At 38.2% G+C, this 19,152-nt stretch overlaps 1 protein-coding gene across 1 annotated transcript in view; it reads left to right on the forward strand.

The window, feature by feature from the left end:
- lamc1 (laminin, gamma 1) overlaps window positions 1-19,152 on the forward strand; it is a 295,283-nt gene that overhangs the window by 208,113 nt on the left and 68,018 nt on the right. Inside the window, exons 3-5 of the mRNA XM_060830312.1 lie at window positions 685-815; window positions 12,828-12,994; window positions 17,322-17,510. Coding sequence (XP_060686295.1) covers window positions 685-815; window positions 12,828-12,994; window positions 17,322-17,510 — 487 coding nt within the window. The remainder of the gene's footprint in view (window positions 1-684; window positions 816-12,827; window positions 12,995-17,321; window positions 17,511-19,152) is intronic.

The raw sequence follows: 19,152 nt of genomic DNA on the forward strand, positions 1-19,152 counted from the left end.
GTGAGTTGAGGGGTGTGTAGATTAAGCTACTATATTTTACATTAGGATTAAAACTCAGCACAACATCGTGGGCCAAAGGGCCTGTTCTATGCTGTACTTTTCTATGTTCTATATTGTACTTTCTTTTCGTACCAGTAATAGATCAGGAAAGATAAGATGCAGAAAATTCCAATGATACTTTTCCCAGATTTTACTTTCAGAGGAAAACTTACACTTCAAAGGTTGTTTGTTCCTCTGGAAGCAAAGTCTTTTGGCCTGTATCATGTGACTGATTTTGGAAGAAGAGCTAATAGCCATATTTAACTTGTGCTGCAGTGAATTTATGGGGTTTTCTCACAATCAGAACTATTGTATGACTCATTGACTTAGATCTCTCAATGTGTAAATAAATTGTGATTTTAACAAACCAGGTTTGTTGAGCCATTATGCAACTTTAATGTAACAGTGCTAAATTAATTGCAGTTATTTAATTTGTAATTCAACAAAAACATGTCTTGAGTGCTGATTGCCTTTATATTTTATGTATCCTTTTTTTTTAGGTGAATTATTATGGAAAATGTCCCAAGTTATTTATTCAAAATGCATTGTAGTACCAGATGTTCCTTGGTGAATACTTTCAGAATCCAGTGACTAATTCCTGGAAGTGGCATTGTGCTAACTTGGTTACTGTTTGCTCATTTACAGGAATGGGTTACAGCAACTGATATCAAAGTGACCTTGAATAGGTTAAACACTTTCGGAGATGAGGTTTTTAACGACCCTAAAGTTCTGAAGTCCTACTATTATGCCATTTCGGACTTTGCAGTTGGTGGAAGGTATTGTTTATTATTTCTTCAAATTAATGTTTGATTGTTTTAAAAAAGTGTGTTCTTGTAACTCATGGTCATGTAAATGCATGAACTTGCCTGCTTTTGAAAAATTCTTCTGTCACTGAAATGTAATGGTAGATCACCAAAGATACTTCAGTATTGACGATCATAAATCCAGGGGACTCACTAAAATATAAAGATAATGTGCAGTAGACTGTAGTGGAGACTGAAGTTGTGCCAATTATATTTGGCATTGGGATTTTTGCAAGGCTGATATTGAAAATATTTTAACTGCTTTAAATAAGTTAATGTTGCTTTTGTAATGCTTTATTCCCTTCCTTAAAGGAGACTTCTAAAGGCACCGAAGTTCATCAAACTCGTACATGTTTGAGTACTTTTGATTCGTTTATAATGTGATTTTACATTCACTAGAGTGTTTTACTTGATGCAGTCTTCCTTATGTCCCATAACGTTAAAAAAACTGCAAGTGAATAATGTAGTATTATAGCATGCAACAGAGCTATATTGCACTAACTACTGTCTACAAACTTTATATTCCTCAGGCACACAACATTAAGCTGTTCAGTAACAATAGAACGGCATCCTTTCGGAAGAGTGTTATGCTTCAATTAATAAGAAATAAGATGGGATTTTAGACATTTTAACCCCTCAGATTATATGCTTTAGTACAATAATGATGTCGCAAGCAAGACTCTTAAAGGTCCACTGATCTATTGATAGTGAGACTTAGCACAGCAATTAGAACATTATGTAGAACTAGGTTGTAAAGGTTCTGAAGATTTGTGAATTATATTCAGTTAACCATTGGGAATTCATATGAGATCTTTCCTAAAACTTCATGTGTGGGTGGCCATGGACATACAGCAATGCATAAACAATGTGAAGGCTGTTGGCAACTTTTTTCCTTTTTAAGGATACCAAATGTGCAGCTTACAGACACTACTTAAAGCTACCACACTTAACGGATAAGATTTGAATGGGATATGGATCATAGCCAAGGCAAGATCAATATGGTTCTAATTTTATAATGTTTTAAAGGGGATAAATATTTACAAATGGATTAATTTCACATACTCGATGTTTGGCGGTTAATGTCTCTTATTTTAGGCCTATGCTTAACAAATTATGAAATGAATTGGAATATGCTATATGAACTTCATTAAGGCACCCGACATGGTTTCTCATGATAGTTTAGGTAGCAAGGCCAGATCACATGGAAGGTGGTGGTGGAGGGTTCAGTTTTGTGCCACAAGGATTGATACTGGGTCCACTACTTTGTCATTTTTGAACATAGGAGGTATGGTGAGTAAGATTGCAGCTGACACCAAAATGGGAAGTGTAGTGGACGGCTAAACAGGTTACTTCAAAGCACAGTGGAAACCTGATCATATGGGCCAATGTGCCATGGAGTGGCAGATGGAGTTTCATTTAGACAGATGTGAGTTGCTATATTTTGGAAAGACCAATCAGGGCAAGACTTATATACACAATAGTAAGGTCCTAGGGAGAGTTGCTGAACAAGGAGACCTTGGAATGCAGATTCATAATTTCTTGGAAGTGGAATCACAGAATAGTGAAGAAGGCATTTGGATGCTTTCCTTTACTGGTGAGAGGATTGAGTGTAGGAATTGGAAGGTCATGATGGACCTGTTCGGACATTGCTTCGGCCGTTTTGAAATGCTGCAATTGTGGTCTCCCTCCTTTCGGAACGATGTTGTGAAACCTGAATGGGTTCAGAAAAGATTTAAAAGGATGTTGCCAGGGTTGGAAGATTTAAGCTATAGAAAGAGGCTGAACAAACTGGGGCTGTTTTCCATGGAGTATCGGAGGCTGAGGGATAACCGTATAGAGGTTTATAAAATAATGGGGGGGCACGGATAGGGTAAATAAACAAGGTCATTTCCCTGCGGAGAAATCCAAAACTAGAGGGCCTAAGTTTCAAGATGAGAGGAGAAAGATTTTAAAAGGGACCTAAGGGGCAGAAGGAGTTGTGTATGTAGAATGAGCTGCCAGAGGAAGTGGTGGAGGCTGGTACATTTACAACATTTAAAAGGCATCTGGATGGGATATGAATAGCAAAGGTTTAGAGGAATAAGGGTGAAGTGCTGCCAAGTGGGACTAGGTTATTTTGAGATATCTAGTCAGCATGGTCAAGTTGGACTGCAGGGTCTGTTTCAGTGCTGTTATATCTCTGTTTATGACCAGAAGTAGATTATTTTTCCCATTGAAATCATTTCACCTTCTATGGCTAATTTGTATGCCAAATCAAATTACTCATGTTTGTACTATACCCCTTGATGCCCTCCCATTCAAAAAGTTTATCAAACCCAATCTTCAATTTCAGTTGACCCAGCACACACTAGCTCCATGGGACAAAGTTGTGTGTTTCTACTTCCCTTTCTGTGCAATTGTGATTCACTGCTGTTGCTTACTTTGAATGCCATAAGCAGCTAAACTATGTAACTCTGTTTCACAGAACAAAGATCAGTTCAGCAGACCTTGTCTTTCCACTCTGATTAATATAAATCAGACAGATGAGAATAGGAGAACAGTTTAATAGCTAGTGCTACAGCGTAGGGTTCAACATGAAACAGAAAACATTTGTGAATTAGCAAGAATACTAAAAAATCCAATGAAATAAGGGATTTAGTTGTGGGCAAATGGAACATAGATAAACAATTGGAAATCTGTATATATTTTAAGGTTACAGTGCAAAATAGATAAATGTTTCTGAAGAGAGTCAATCAAAGACTGAAGGGAGTCACGTCACATTTCAGAAATTCAAATCAACTTAATTATAAAACTGAAGCCTATGAGAAAATTAGTGCAACAGAAGAGTATTGAGAAATATAGAGAGAGTAAAAGGGATATGAAAAGAAAAAGATAGACTTGGAGAGAATATACAAACAAGCTAAAAGAATGCAAGAGAATTGTGAGAATGAGAGGTTCAGATGCAAAGGTAAGGAGGTGGCTTTCAGCACCCAGTCCCTGCCCCAGATTAGGACAAATGAAGAATTCTCTCCAAACCAAAAAACAGGGTGCTCCATTATTATAGTGATTGTGTAGTCTATTACTTTCTTTATTGGCTGGGGAAAAAGTTATACAGACTTGTGGCAAGTTGATGCCTTAACTCAGGATTTATTTGAGTTCAATTAAAAACAATTCCTATTGCCTTGAGCCCTATCCCTTCTATGTTTGTGAATCCTTGGAGAGAGTACAGAAAAGGTTTATTGCCTTAATAACAGAAATTAAGGATTATGTGAAGACATTAGAGAAACTGTAGTTGCATTGTTGGAACAGAAGTTGAAGAAGAGATGTAAAAACTGCTCAAAGTCAAGATCAATTTTGACAGAGCAGATGAGGTGCTGAATCATCATTTTCTTATGGGGTACTTGGGGATGGCAAAAGCATTTAACTAGAAGGAATGGGGCATATGTTAATCTTGCTTAACTTTGCCAGAATTAAGTCGAAATGAGAAGTCTCATCATTGGACTTCTGCACTGTCATCAATTGAGATTCTTAGGTGACTAACTAAGGACCACGTAAAGGTCTCATTCATTTGCTGCTGGTATGACCCTAGTTGCAAGTGGATCTGCCAACATGCAGCCTGTATGATAGGCCAACTGTGATCCATTTGTCATCTCCCAGGCGCATGGTTCCCCAATCAAAGTCACTCCTTGACTATGTGACTATGGTGCCTGTCCTTCCAGTCATAATGATGCTTGCCCATTGGTGTTGGTGAGCAATAAAATTGTTGGCATCTGATATATTTCCATGTGTGGGATCTCTGGCTCTGGGTCTTAATCCTGGGGAAAGGCCAATTGCTGGCTTCTCTGCTCGATTGGTTTGGTGTGCTTTCCACTAAAGAGGCAACATAATTCTTTTGTTTGCTCTCCAGCCAGCAGGTGAGATCCCTGTTGTCTCAACAAATTGCAGCCAAGATTTTTGATGGAAGGCATAATTTTGTAGGGATTGGGAAAGAATCTGAAGTGACAGAAAGGAATTTTTTTTTGGCACAGAGGTGATGATCTGCATCATCTGAAATGGTGGCGGAAATTTCAATAGTAACCATTCAAAAGGATAAATTCTTGAGGGGTTAAGGGGCAAGAACAATGGAGTGGGATTAAATGTATTGCTTTATCTGAGAACCAACCCATGTAAGATTAAATGATCAACCACTACCTGTAATATATTCTGTTTTATGAAGGAAGAGCAGAACATGTTTGTGATTAAGGTAGAAAGGTGTCTGATGGGAGGCTTGTTACAAAAAAAAATGTATATGGTTCAAGAGGATATGTAAAAGACAATATAGATTTTTTTAACAAAGAGAAAATGATGGAGCCAGAGTTTCAACAGATGCTGCCAGAATTGGAGAACAATTGAAATGTTGCGGGCCAGGATCGATATTGAGAAAAATATTATTCTCTGTATTTATGAAAATACAGTATTGATATGACCTTTTCAAACCTACCATTTTTCAAGTGTGAATCAAAGTGTTGATTACTGAAAGCTAGTTTAAAAACTCTTCTGTCTTCCATATGTCCTGGCAGGCCATTCTGCAACCTGTCATGAACCGGTTAGAGCAACCCTCGTTCATTCTGAGAGTTTAGTCTAGTGCTGTGACTATTATATTGCTTCCTCTTGTTGCTACTTGCACTAGCTAAACACATCTGGGAATCCAGTGAGGTTGCTTGTTTTTAGTGAGAGATATGCAGAATATAAACTAAGAATTGGAATAGAAATTTTCCCTGGAGAAATGTCTAGTTTTGCTCAGAGTTTTTGTTTTTTTTTAGAGCAGCAGCTCAGGAAAACACACACTCCCCAACATGGACTTAAGTGCTTACGTTACATAACAATTAGTATATCTAAAGTATAATGCCGTGTTAAAGTTGATATATATTTGACTGCTCTCCCTTACACGTGCACTCTTTTTCTAATGCTGACTCTTTCTTCCCCCATCCCTAGTCTCTCACATTCACATGCCACTCAACTCCCAGTCAGTAACTCTCACTGCACCTCTGCCTATCACCTCAGTTGTACCACATGACCACTCACCTGAATGTTTGTCTGACTCTGTATGTCTTCCTTTTTTCTATTCTCTCTCTCTCTCTCTCTCTCACTCTCTTTTCTTGCACGCTCATGCTCTCTCCTCACCTAAACTTCCGTCATGCTTACTCACTCCCCATCAGCCGCAACCCAATATCTCTCACTATTCACCTCCCAATCAGCTAGACCAGCTGGTCTCCCCATCTCGTGCTCATTTGCACACTCACGCAAACTCACCCTCCCAATTACTTATTGCAGATGCACTCACTATCATTCCCCACCCTCAGTCTATCTCTCACCACCAATCAGCATCTCCCTGAAATGCCCCATCATTTAACAACCATCCCATCTTGCGAAGGAAGCTGAACAACACAGATGCTGTGTAGGAGACTTGGTGAAAGTCAAGAGCAATGAATGGTTGGAGCTTAGGAGAAAATGCTAGGAATTAGTAGATAGCTAAGTGTGAGTCCGAACTCAGATGTCCTTGGAAGAGTGGAAAGGTCACCGGTTTGGTGTTGGAGTAGCTGTGAAAACTTGGAAAAAGCCTTTGGGTTTTAATACTTGGGAAAAGTGGACAGTGTTAGCTGTATTTGCTGGAAGATGCTAAGCAAGTTGGTGACACCCCTTTTGACTGTCAGCCACCTTTTTAACCAATGGGAAAAATTTCTGTCATCATGTATCCTAACTAGATCCTTTAGGATTTTGAACATTTCCATCAAATCACCTCAACCATGTTCTCTGTGGAAAACAACTCCTAGTTCTTCAATCTATTCCTAATGCCTGAAACTATTCTCATAAAGCTTCTCTGCACTCATTTTAATTCCTTAGCATTTTTTGTGGGATTAGAGATCTGGGTTATTTTGACAGTTTGGAGAAACTGAGATTGCTCTCCTTAGAGAAGATAAGTTTGAGAGAAGGTTTGTTAAAAATATTCAGACTAGAGATTTCAGCAGCTTGGATGGAAAAGCTGTTCCAGTTGACAGGATACCCATTTAAAGTGATTGACAAAGATCCAATTATTTCTTTCAACAAAAGACACTTTGACATAATGAATTGCTAGGACCTGGAATACATTGCCTGAGAGTGAGAGGGTTGGAGTCAGATAAAATTGGCACTTGTGAATTGGAATTGGATAATTACCTGAAACAACGTTATTTGCAGAGCTGTGGGTAAAGGGCAGAAAGTAGGATGGCTGATTTAATGCAAAATGCACAGGCACAGGCACAATAGGTCAAATAATCACTTTCTGTGCTATAATAGTCAATCATTTCAAAAATAGTAACGTGGGAGTTTAAAAAGCTGCATGTGAAGTTCTCCTATGCTGGAAAAGATATTGCACGTTTGCAGTTATGCTGTCATTTTTGCAATAATAATCAACTTTCTAATCCAATTTAGCTGCATAAATGGGTAGACTTGTATTTCAGACAACCAAATTGAGACCATGGTCAGGAAGTTGATTGATATCATTTACTGTGCAAACTCAGTTTAAAATGACAGCGCAGCTTTGCTTCCAGTAATATCATAGAAATTGCCATTGTTCACCCTCATTGCTCAACTGAAATTGACAGCCCGTTTTGGAGTATAAACATATGCAAAGTAACTTGGAAACTCAGAAGTTACTGTGAGTGAGTATCATTCCTTGTAAGATGCATTGTAAATGTTCCCACAAAGTTTAAATCTCTCTTACATTGTGAATTGGATACAAATTTCAGCATCTTGGCCTTTTTGTAAAAGTCCCCTTTCTTTTTATAAAAAGAAACCTTGTTGTATGAGGCAAAAATGAGATTTAGTGTATACTAACTTCCATGATTATTTCTGAAAACCTTTACTGGCAAGAGGGCAGAGTGAGTTGACAGATGCTGCTATTGCCATTACAGAGGCAAACATGGTGACATCAATATCACATGTGTATAAAGAGATGTAATCTTGAGTTCTGATAGCGTAGCAGGCTGTAAATTTTATTGGTCTTGCAAACTATCATCGGATGAGACACAATTACTATTAAAACTGCATCCTTTACTATGTCTGCTTGACAATGTCATTTTTCTCAGTGTCTGACCACTACATTAACTCACTCCAAATGTTGTCACCAATTGTCTGCTTCTGTTACACTCCACTTGTTAATAAATGATGATAACTTGTAAATTGAAGTAGAAGAGTTGGGAGTGTGGCAAATTTCAGGTCTGCCTTCGATATTTTTGAGTTTTTACCCATGCTGCATACTCCCTATGAAGTCTGTATATGCTGTATTCAGCATGATGCCTGGACTTCATAATGAATGATGGAATAACAACACTTGAGTGATCAACTGTTGGGGAAAGAGAATAAGGGGTGCTTCAACTAGGGCTGGGAGGGATGTTGGAGGTGGGAAGCTTGACCCTGTCTCATTGGTAAAGAGATCTCATGTCAACTAGCAGTCCGGCTCTGTCTGAGCTTTGTCTACACTAGTGAGCAACAGCAGAAGCAAGGACAAAAAGGGAAACCTACCACACAGACACACGCACCCACCCAATATGGGACAAATGGCATCCCAGAGAAATGTACAAAGGGATGTAGGACAAATAGTAAAATTGTGGGACAGTTGTTCACACTAAAAGCAACCTGTATGATTTAAACTGAATATTGCATCTCATAACATGTCATTGAATGCTTCACCATTTTCTCAGTCTGCAAGTCAATTTAGAATACCAATTATAAGCTAAACTCATTAATTTATCTTAACTGTCAGCCCCTCTTTTAGAAGACCTAAAGTATGCTATTTTCATGTAAATAAAAAAGACTAAGTAACTTTTCCTGGCAACCCAACCATGTCATGCTGGTGTTGAGTGCATTTTGCCTTCTGAGGCTGAATGTCCCAGAACCAGTTGCAATTTACTTGTTGAAAATGTGTTGCTGGTTAAAGCACAGCAGGTCAGGCAGCATCCAAGGAACAGGAAATTCAACGTTTCAGGCCAGAGCCCTTCATCAGGAATGAAGGGCTCTGGCCTGAAACGTTGAATTTCCTGTTTCTTGGATGCTGCCTGACCTGCTGTGCTTTAACCAGCAACACATTTTCAGCTCTGATCTCCAGCATCTGCAGACCTCACTTTTTACTGCAATTTACTTGTCCAAAACATGGTATTCTTCCCCCTTTTTCACAACAGGCAGTGACTGGCCTTATTGGCGTGCCGTGCTTCAAGTTGCTGTAGTTAAATTGATGTTTTGAGATTTGTATACTAGGTCACTTGCTATGACATGGTGTTGGTTTCATGGACATGTCTCCTAAACACACAACTACATATTAACTGTAAGACATAACACCAAGGAAGTGACTGTTTATAGAGTTTCTATGCAGGCGTTCCTGATTATTACAAACTGGCAAAAATTGGACATACATTGATGTTAAAACCCTTTGGTAACAATGATGATGATAATTTTGCCTGCATGACTTGAAATTCAAATGCAAATAGTATTAGGGCAGTGAACATACTTGCTGTAGTTGTCCAGTGACACTCAGTTTGAAGAATGTGCCTCTTTGACTTAACAGGAAGAGTTCATGTAAAAATGTCAAAATACTTCCAACATTTCAGGTCTGCACTTGATCGTCCCATTTGTTTTCCACTACTTCTGTTGAGATTACTGCTTATGTTTCTGACACTTAAGGTTGTGTCTGACATGCCAAGGTGTTACGTTCTGGGTTTGGGCTGAAAAGCTAATGTAGATGATTAATCACTTTAAAAGCTATTATTATGTTTGAGTCAGTAAATGGATTTGGTCAGAATTGGTTAGATTATAATTTGTAATTCAATTTTAATTCTAATTCTATCCAATAGATTTTTGATTTTCTACTTTTGCAGATAGTAATCTTGATAAAAAGAAATGACAGATTCTTTGATTCAAAATGCTCCTTATGATTTATGGGTTTATTTTGTTTTATTCCCAATTCTACTGAGAATTCTGAGAAGGTGTTGCAATGGAAAGCAAGGACTCCAAGCATTTCAAACTTTCTTCTTTTCGTCTATTGAGCTAGAATTGTAACAAGTATTTATCCCATTATCACATAATCAAAGATGATCTTAACTCATCAGAACAGAACTTTTTACAATCAGCATTCATTGGTATTGTCAAATGTAGCATTCTTTTAAGTCTACAAGTTGAAAATTAATTTCCCTTGCATTTTTGGTGTACCTGACCGATACTTTTATTTTGCCAAAACATTAGGGGAATTTTGAAATCTGTTCTCCATTAAAAACATGAGAGTAGGAATAAGCCATTTAGCTCCTCAAGCCATTCATTGAGATCACAGGTGGTCCACATCTTAACTCTTAAGACCTGAGTAGCTTTGACTTAGCAAATAATTTCAAGAGTTCATATCTTTAACTAAATTAGCATCAACTTTATTTGTCTGGAAGTGTGATTCACATTTCAACCACCCTCTCTGTGAAGACAGGTTTTGTAACATTTCTTCTGAACATGCTGGCTCTGATATTGCAGCTGAATCTGTCCGAAGAAGTTGCATATGTTCCAAAATCAACTGACGAAATGTAATTGAACCAGGTTTGTGTATGGCCTCAACTTTATCAAATAGATTTTAGCTGTTGAACGACCATTCAGTGGAGCACGGTATCTGCCTGCCTTTTGCTGCTGGTTGGCGTCTATTCAACAATGTGACAAGATTATTTCTATGTCCTGTTCACTTTAACAAAAATAATAAGTTAATCATGACCTGAGTTTATTATCACCCTCCTCGCAAAATTAGTGGCATAGGAACGAGACCTCAATAATGCCTCTCTGGCATTCCATCCTCTCTACACCCCATTAAAAACAATTTAATATCGACCACCTTTTCGATCAGGAATTGTCACCTTTCCTCATCTGCCTCTTGTAGTTAAATGTGGGTCCATGAAAGGATTGAGAAGTGGGAGTTTGCTTCAAAGTTATATCAGTTAGGTTATGTAGCTCTGCATCAGACCAATGTAAAAGGAATTTAGAATGCAACACACATGCTAAACAATGCCAACAACTGTCTGACGATAGAGTGAACCAACATAAAACAAGGCAACATTAAATGGGGACTTGGTGTACATTCAGAATACCAACCATATGCCTTATAAAGGATTTGACACCTGTGTATTAAATGGAAACCAGATTCTTCACCATTGTTGATATTGTTCACTTCAGCTTTTCAGACCAAAAACAATCTGTGCAATTTGATAGTTAATTAATCCTGAGACTTTTCTGAAGAATAATCATGTTGGTTTTGAAATATTAACTTGGGTTATCTCTCCATTCAAGCTGCTAGACCTGCTGGGTTTCTCTGACACTTTCTGTATTTATTTCCATTTTGCAGCATCCACAACATTTCTGACATTTTGGGAGGATGCCTTTTGTCAAAGATAACTTTAAACATAAGCAGAAAAGCCTTTCATCAAAATGGTGAATACTTTGTAAACAGTATTAATTAAAGCTTGCTAGACAAATGTTTGACCCCTTCACTTTAATCAACCTTCTAAAGAACTTTTTTATCCAATAATCAGATTTATTAAAGTTAGCCAAACTAACATAGAGGTAAGTGTAGAATTTGAAAAGGACATAGGAAAGTGGTGGATGGTTGCAGACGAAGCTCAGCATAGAGAAATGAGCAGTGATTCATTTTGACAAGAAGTAAACAAAGGTGTTACAACTAAATGTTATAACTTTGAAGGGAGTGCAGAGGTACTTGAGTGTATATAAGCATGAGTCATTAAAGGTGAGAGGCAGGCTGAGAGTTGCACTCTTGTCGATTTGTTAATTACTGTTATGGAGCAGCAGTAATTTTTTTATAAACCCAACTAATTTTCAAATGCCAGAAAGAGATGAAAAGTGTTGAATACTCAAAGGTTATCTTTGCCTGTGAAAGAACAAATAAGACTGTTCAAAATGGGGAAAAATTCAGTACTGTAATGTTATTCTACACAAATTTGAATGAATATCTGGGACACTTATTTTAAATCAACAGCTTCCAGTCTGGCAAAATGTGAGTTTTAGGATTTTCAGATTGCTGTTCCATGTCTTCTCCCGACTACCCAAAATGAGTGATTCTGTTGGAAAACATTTATTTAGTCAGTTTTCTTTGTTTTTGTTTGAGTATTTGTGTTCTTCAATCCAATCAATTTACTTCCCATTCCATTTCTGTGTATTTAAACCAAACCAGCTTTGAGACAGAATTCACAAATTTTGCTCAAATAAGATCAATGGAAAAGTGGCTAATTAGGTCAGTAGTAATTTGTGCAAACTGTTAAGAATTGCGCTCAAATTGTTGGAAAAGTTCAATAGGTTTGGCAGCATCTGCGGAGAGAAATCAATGTTAATGTTCCAGGTCCAGTGACCCTTCCTCAGAAATGAATTGCTCATCTGTTTTGAGAAGATTATGCTCCCTGTATCTCACTAAATGCTACTTCAGGAATTCTTTATATTGAAGATCTAGGTAGAAATATGATATGGGTTGGTTGAATGTCATGTTCCAGTTGAACACTGCTTGGTGGAAAAACTAACAAAATAGATTTCAGTTCAGAGTGAATATAATGGATGCACTGTTGGCATCGATCAACACTAACTAACGTTCAGTTGCATGTTGATCATGGATTATGGATACAATGGGCAGATGAAAAAAAGGATGCAGTGCATTTGCTTGAAAGCATGAAAAGGATCATCATAAATGTGAAGAGGCTTTAGCTATTTGCCATAATATTTGTAGGGCAATAGCTAATCTAGAGACTCGTGAGGTGTATTTATTTTTAAGTCAAGATTGATTCTAGACTCAAATCATGGTATCTGCATATCAGCTTTCAATTTTATATATGCCTTTTCTGCCTTTTGGGATTGTGCTTCCAAACCATTGCTCTTTTCTTCAGGACAAAATCTGTGATGGTACTTGATTTATTTGATTATTGACCATCTTTTTCCTCCTCTCTCTTCTCCGATCCACTGCAGGTGTAAGTGTCATGGCCATGCCAGTGAATGTATAAAGAATGAATTCAATAAGCTGATCTGCAATTGCAAACACAACACAATGGGAGTGGATTGTGAGCATTGCCAGCCATTCTACAATGACCGACCTTGGCGCAGAGCTACAGCAGAAAACCCAAATGAGTGTTTGCGTAAGTATTGGATTGTGCATAGCTTATAGAAATTTCAGCATTTTTTTCATTATGAATATTCAGCAAAATATTCTCTCCATTTATAGGTACTTGAAAGAAAATTAATTTATTCCAGATGATTAGTAATCAAATTTATTTTCATATAAGAGTTTTATATAAATTGTTAATGAGCTGTGTATAAAACTAAAGGAGCACTATGAAGAACAATTGGGTTTCTACAAAAGGAATGTAGGTAGAAATACGCAGCATCCAACTTTGAATTGTGAAACCTTTCTTAGGATTTGTTTCTTGAATCCTTCTTTGTTGAAACGTGGGATTTGATTTATTTTTCTGTTCAATTTCCCTACTATTTCCTTGCTCTGTCACTCAGTATTAATTGTGGCTGAAAGTTCCGTTCAGGCTGTTAGTGTCTAGTTGCGTGTATCACTGGAGGATTTCTGAGTTTATATTAAATTGGACTGAAAATGAAAAGTGGTTTGCAAAGACAGATCCATCATACAGTATGCAGGTAATACAGCCAGAAATCAAATTATCCCCAGAGAATATTAACGTAGGTAAACTACACATTTAGTCTCAGATTGGTGTTTGCTTTATGAGCTTCCTGGTCTAAACCTGCATTCTTGTTCACACCCCACATTCTGCCATTATTGTTCTTCAGGCAACTATATAATTTGCTTTTCAAAAAAAAATCTGTGGACTCTGCAATCACATTTGTGCAGAAATTTCCACAATCCATAACCCAATCTATAAAGATAGTGTCTCATTGTGTATGTTGAAGGCATTGGCTTTTTCTTGGGAGTGTTAATCTATAGGATCTCCATGGGAAACATTACTTCCTAGAAGTGAAGGTTTTTCTACCACATGCAACTTGAAAATATAGCCTTTAATAGTTCATAAGATTAAAAACATGTCCACATAGCTGTAAATCTTTGTAGGTTCAGGACTGGTTTGTGTAATATTGGCAAGAAATGTGCTATTTGCAGCATTTTAGTGATCTAATTTTGGGGAGTAATGGGAAGTCTTGTGGATGAAAGTTTCAAAATAAGATGCTAAAATTGCATTTTCACTAATTCTACTCCCGTTCCCTTCCCATCCCATCCTGCTCAAAACATGTCCCTGAGAAATCTATTTAGTAGGTATATTAGGAAAGCTTGTGGGTGGAGTGTCGTTTCACTTCGTTGCAGTTTTGTATTTTAAACACTAATAAATGAATGATTAGCATAAAATCCCAGACCTGGTGTTAATAGGCACAGTTTTTTAAAAAAAATTGATCCTCTGAAGATACTCATCTCAGTTGCAAAACCCTACTTACCTCCCCACTAGCGTGTGTGGCCACAACTAGGAACAAGATATCATGTGTTATTAATTGCCCTCGTGAAGATCATGGTGAGCAGCTGCCTTGGATAGCTGTACTAAGTAAGATATAAAGGCATCATCGTGCTGTTAGGAAGGAAGCTCCAGAATTTTGACCCAGCAACACTGAAGGAATGGTGATATATTTCCAAGTCTTAGAGATGTGTGGTTTGGAAGGAAGTTTGCAAGTGGTGGTTTTCCCAGGACTCTGCTGCCCTTGCCCTGATGGAAATCCTCCGTGTGATAGGTTCTGTCAAAGAAGCATTGTATAGTCTTGCAATGCATTTTTTAGATGGTACACACTACTGCCACTGTATATTGGTGGTGAAGGAATTGAATCTTGAAGGTTGCAGTTGGTTTTCCAATGAAATGGACAGTCTGTCCTGCATTGTAGTTGGAGTTCTATCCATCCAAGTAAGTCCAAAATATTCACAACACTCCTGAAAGCATTGCGAAGACAGGAGGTAATTCACCAAAGGTAACCAAAAATCCATAGATGAAGCACTTCTTAATCAATTTTCTTATTTAGGCTTATAAATAGAAAATTGAATGTAGAAGTTCTTGGTTTAGTGTGATCCCAATGACAAGACATTAATCGCTGATAGCGGTACCTAGTGCAAATCCTGGCAATTCATTTTTCCGAGCAGGAGAAGTTTTGATATTCCTTGTGGGAGACAATCTGAGAAGTTTTGTTTAACATGGGAAGCAAAGAAAATAAGAAAAGTAGCAGAGCATGTTAGCCACTGTACTCTGGCTCTCTTATGCAGTCATCTATATGCTAGCTCCAGATTTTTATTACATTGAAATTTCATTATCTGCCATGGTTGGATTAGAGTCTGTCTCACCAGAGCATTAATCTGGTGCTCTGGATTACAAGTCCAGTGATATTATTATCATTTAAGCTGTCTTTCACTCACTTGCACGCTCAGCCTCTGCCTTGCTCTTGCATCCTCAACCCCACACCTCTCCAAAAATATGCTGTCCCTCTCCTACTAACTCTGAGTAGGACAGTCGTGGGCTCACTCAAGCTCCCATTCCAAAGACTTTGAGCCATAAAAACTGATTCTTGCTGGTGCCCACACCGAGCAAGTGTTGCACTGTCAGAGTGGTGTCCTTCAGTGGAAGCATTAAAGAACAAACCCTTCTCTTGGATGCTTCTAGAAGATCTCGTGTATTTTGATGAATAGCAGGAATTTATCCAGATATCCTGGGTTCAATATTTATTCACCGTCACCCGTCACTTAAAGATAAAAATTGTCATTTTTTTTATCATGTAAGAGATTTGCTGGGATGTTTTCTGCATTTGAACAGCAGCTATACCTAGTAGCCTGCAAAGTACTTCAGGAGCTCCTCTGGTCGAGAAGGACGTTAGATTAATGTTTATTATCTCTTCAATATCAAGGCTCAAAGATAGCATAAACTACAGTAAGTAGATGAGGGATGACGCAATGCATATCCAAAGCACCTGAGTTATGTTGAATTATTTTGTTGTTTTTAATGAGTCAGAAATGGTTTAAGGACTTAAATAAGAATGTAAGAAATAGCAGGGTTGGACCATATGTTCCCTGAGTCCCATTGTACTCCACTGCTGCCATCTTGAATGACCGAGGCCCCAATGCTAGTCCTTGTGGGACCTATTGTGATAGAACCTGATAATGTCCCATTAATTTTTACAAAAGTGACAGTTTTTTCTCTTTCAAAAGAGTTAATGTTTTCTGTAGTGAAAGGTCATAAACTTCAAATGTGAACTCTGATCCTTTCCATTTATTTCTACTGTTATTTATCGCTTACTGATACTCATTCCACACTAATAGTTTTCCTCCAACCTTATGAGACCTTACAAAAGCAAAATAAGATATCTGACATTTGAGTGTGTTGGATTATAATTTGAATAGAAATACTGTGCAAGGATATGGAAAAGTAAACAGGAGATTGACTCTAGAAAATGATGCTAATTTAAGGAGCTGGTACAGACACTATGGGCCAAATGGTGGTCTCCTGTGCTGAATATTTCTGTGTTTCTGTGTAAGAAAAACTGAAAGTGATGGAGAACTCAACAGTTCTGACATCATCTGTGGAGAGAGAAACAAAATTAATGTTTTGAGTGCAATGAATTCCAAAGGCAATACATATCTGACTCAAAGCATTAACATTGTCCTCTTTTCGCAGATGCTGATAAACCTGTTGCATTTCTCCAGCTTTGTGTTTTTAGATATTTTCTAATCAACGTGTTCAGACGTGTTAGGACACAAATCTGTAGCAGGTAGGACTTGAACACCAACCTCCTGGTTTAGATGTAGAGACACAAACACTGCACCACAACAGCACTCCTTATTTGCTGTTTATCCCATGAAATCATATCTCATTTTATTTGGGTGTTTTATAACGGAAGTATTGGATATACAGAGGAACCCCGATTATTCGCATATCCGAATATCTGGCAAGATCGCAATGTCCCGATGTTTGGCTAAATCATGTTTTCCGGCATTCAATTATCCGGACTTCTATTTAGCTGAATGAAATAATCCCTACCCATGTCCTTTGGATAATTGTGGTTCCTGGAGGAACCTCAATTGTTTGGCATTCGATTATCCGTATATTGGATTATCTGGCAAGATCGCAAGGTCCTGATGCTTGGCTAAACTGCATTATCCGGCATTCAATTATCCAGAATTTGATTAATGAACGAACTACTGCCCACCCGTGTCCTTCAGATAATCGAGGTTCCTCTGTATATAGTTTCTTTCACAGCTAGGCACTTAAGTTGTAGGTGTTGATCCATTGTAGTCATCACAACAGCCAGTTTGCACACAATTGGGCCTGCGAACAGTAGTATAATAATGACTGTAGACAACTATTTACTTGTGTTAATTTAGGGGTAAATGTTGACCAGGGTACTGTCTTGTAGTGGTGATGATCTAGTTGATAGTGCTTTACATGATCTGAGCAATTTATTTTACAATTTCTACTTCAGCTTGCAATTGCCATGGCAAATCTGCAGAATGTTACTTCGACTCTGAGCTCTACCGAGCCACTGGACATGGTGGGCACTGCCGCAACTGCATTGAGAATACAGATGGTCCCAACTGTGAGAGGTGTCGAGATGATTTCTACCGTCAGGCACCAGAAGCCCAATGTCTGCCCTGCAATTGTAACCCAGTGGGTGAGTGCAGAACTGTTCAAAACAGAATTAATCTTGTACCATGATGTGTTAGGAAGAAACCTCAATGATATGCTTTGTGCAGCTTTTGTTATGTAGAAGTTTCGGCTATGTAGAAGCTTTGGTTAATTTACAAGCTTCACTTCCCTGACGATCTGGAATCTCATCGAACTAGATATACAAAATGACAAGGTGACGGAGACCAAAGAATTAAAATGATCTCATTCCTTTGAGTCTATGAAGACGAATCAATCTAATGAATGTTTCTATCTCTACTTTCATATATTTATTTTACAAGATATTATTAAATTGCAACCCAGTACAGGTTCTAAAGCTCAGCTGTTTAATTTCCCTTAAATCAGTGTCCCATTCTGGTCATTTTCTTTTCCTTTTACTCCATTCACTGAATGAGGGCATCGCTAGTTAGGCAGCATTTATTGCCCATCCCTAATTGACCAGAGGGCAGTTAAGAGTCAACCACATTAACGTTAATATTTTAACCTGAGCCCAGCACTTGATAGAGTCTTATCTTCCTATTGTCGCTGCACTGAAAATTGATTCCAGTGAAAACTTTCTTGTTGGAGAGCAATGCAACCCCACCCTGGGAGATCCAATGCCCTACAAATAATGAAAGAAAGAACTATGGATGCTGCAGATCTGCAACAAAAAGCTGAAATTGCTGGATAAACTCAGCAGGTTTGGCAGCATCCGTTGGAGTAAATGTTTTACTTAGAGTCATAGAGATGTACAGCATGGAAACAGATCCTTCAGTCCAATCGTCCATGCCAACCTGATATCTCAGATAATTTAGACCCATTTGCCAACATTTGGCCTGAATCCTTCCAAATCCTTCCTATTCATATGCCTTTTAAATGTTGCAATTGTACCAGCCTTCACCACTTCCTCTGGCAGCTTATTGCGAACATGCACCACCGTCTGTGTGAAAATGTTGACCCTTAGATCCCTTTTATATCGTGCTCCTCTCACCCTAAACCTATCCCTCTAGTTCTGGACTCCCCCCAGGGAAAATAAACTTGTCTATTTATCTTCTCCATGCCGCTCATGATTTTATAAATCTCTATAAGATCACCCCTCAGCCTCCAATGCTCCAGGGAAAACAGCCCCAGCCTATTCAACCTCTCCCTATAGCTCAAATCCTCCAACCTGGCAACATCCTTGTAAATCTTGTCTGAACCCTTTTAAGTTTCACAGCATACTTCCAATAGGAAAGAGACTAAAATTGCACAACATCCAACAGTGGCCTAACCAATGTTTCATACAGCTGCAACATGACGACCTGACTCCTATATTCAATGCTTTGATTGATTAAAAGAAAGTATACCAAATGCCGCCTTCACTATCCTATCTACCTGCGATTCTACTTTCAAGGAACTATGAATCTGCACTTCAAGGTCTTTGTTCAGCAACACTCCTCAGGACCTTACTATTAATTGTGTACATCCTGCTCTGATTTGCTTTTCCAAAATGCAGCACCTCGCATTTATCTAAATTAAACTCCAACTGTCACTCCTTGGCCCATTGGCCCATCAGATCCAGATCCCATTGTACTTTGAGGTAATCTACTTTGCTGTCCACTCACCTCCTAATTTGGTATCATCTGCAAACTTGCTAACTACATACCTCC

This window comes from Hemiscyllium ocellatum, chromosome 9, assembly GCF_020745735.1.
Source record: "Hemiscyllium ocellatum isolate sHemOce1 chromosome 9, sHemOce1.pat.X.cur, whole genome shotgun sequence".
Taxonomy (NCBI): Eukaryota; Metazoa; Chordata; class Chondrichthyes; order Orectolobiformes; family Hemiscylliidae; genus Hemiscyllium; species Hemiscyllium ocellatum.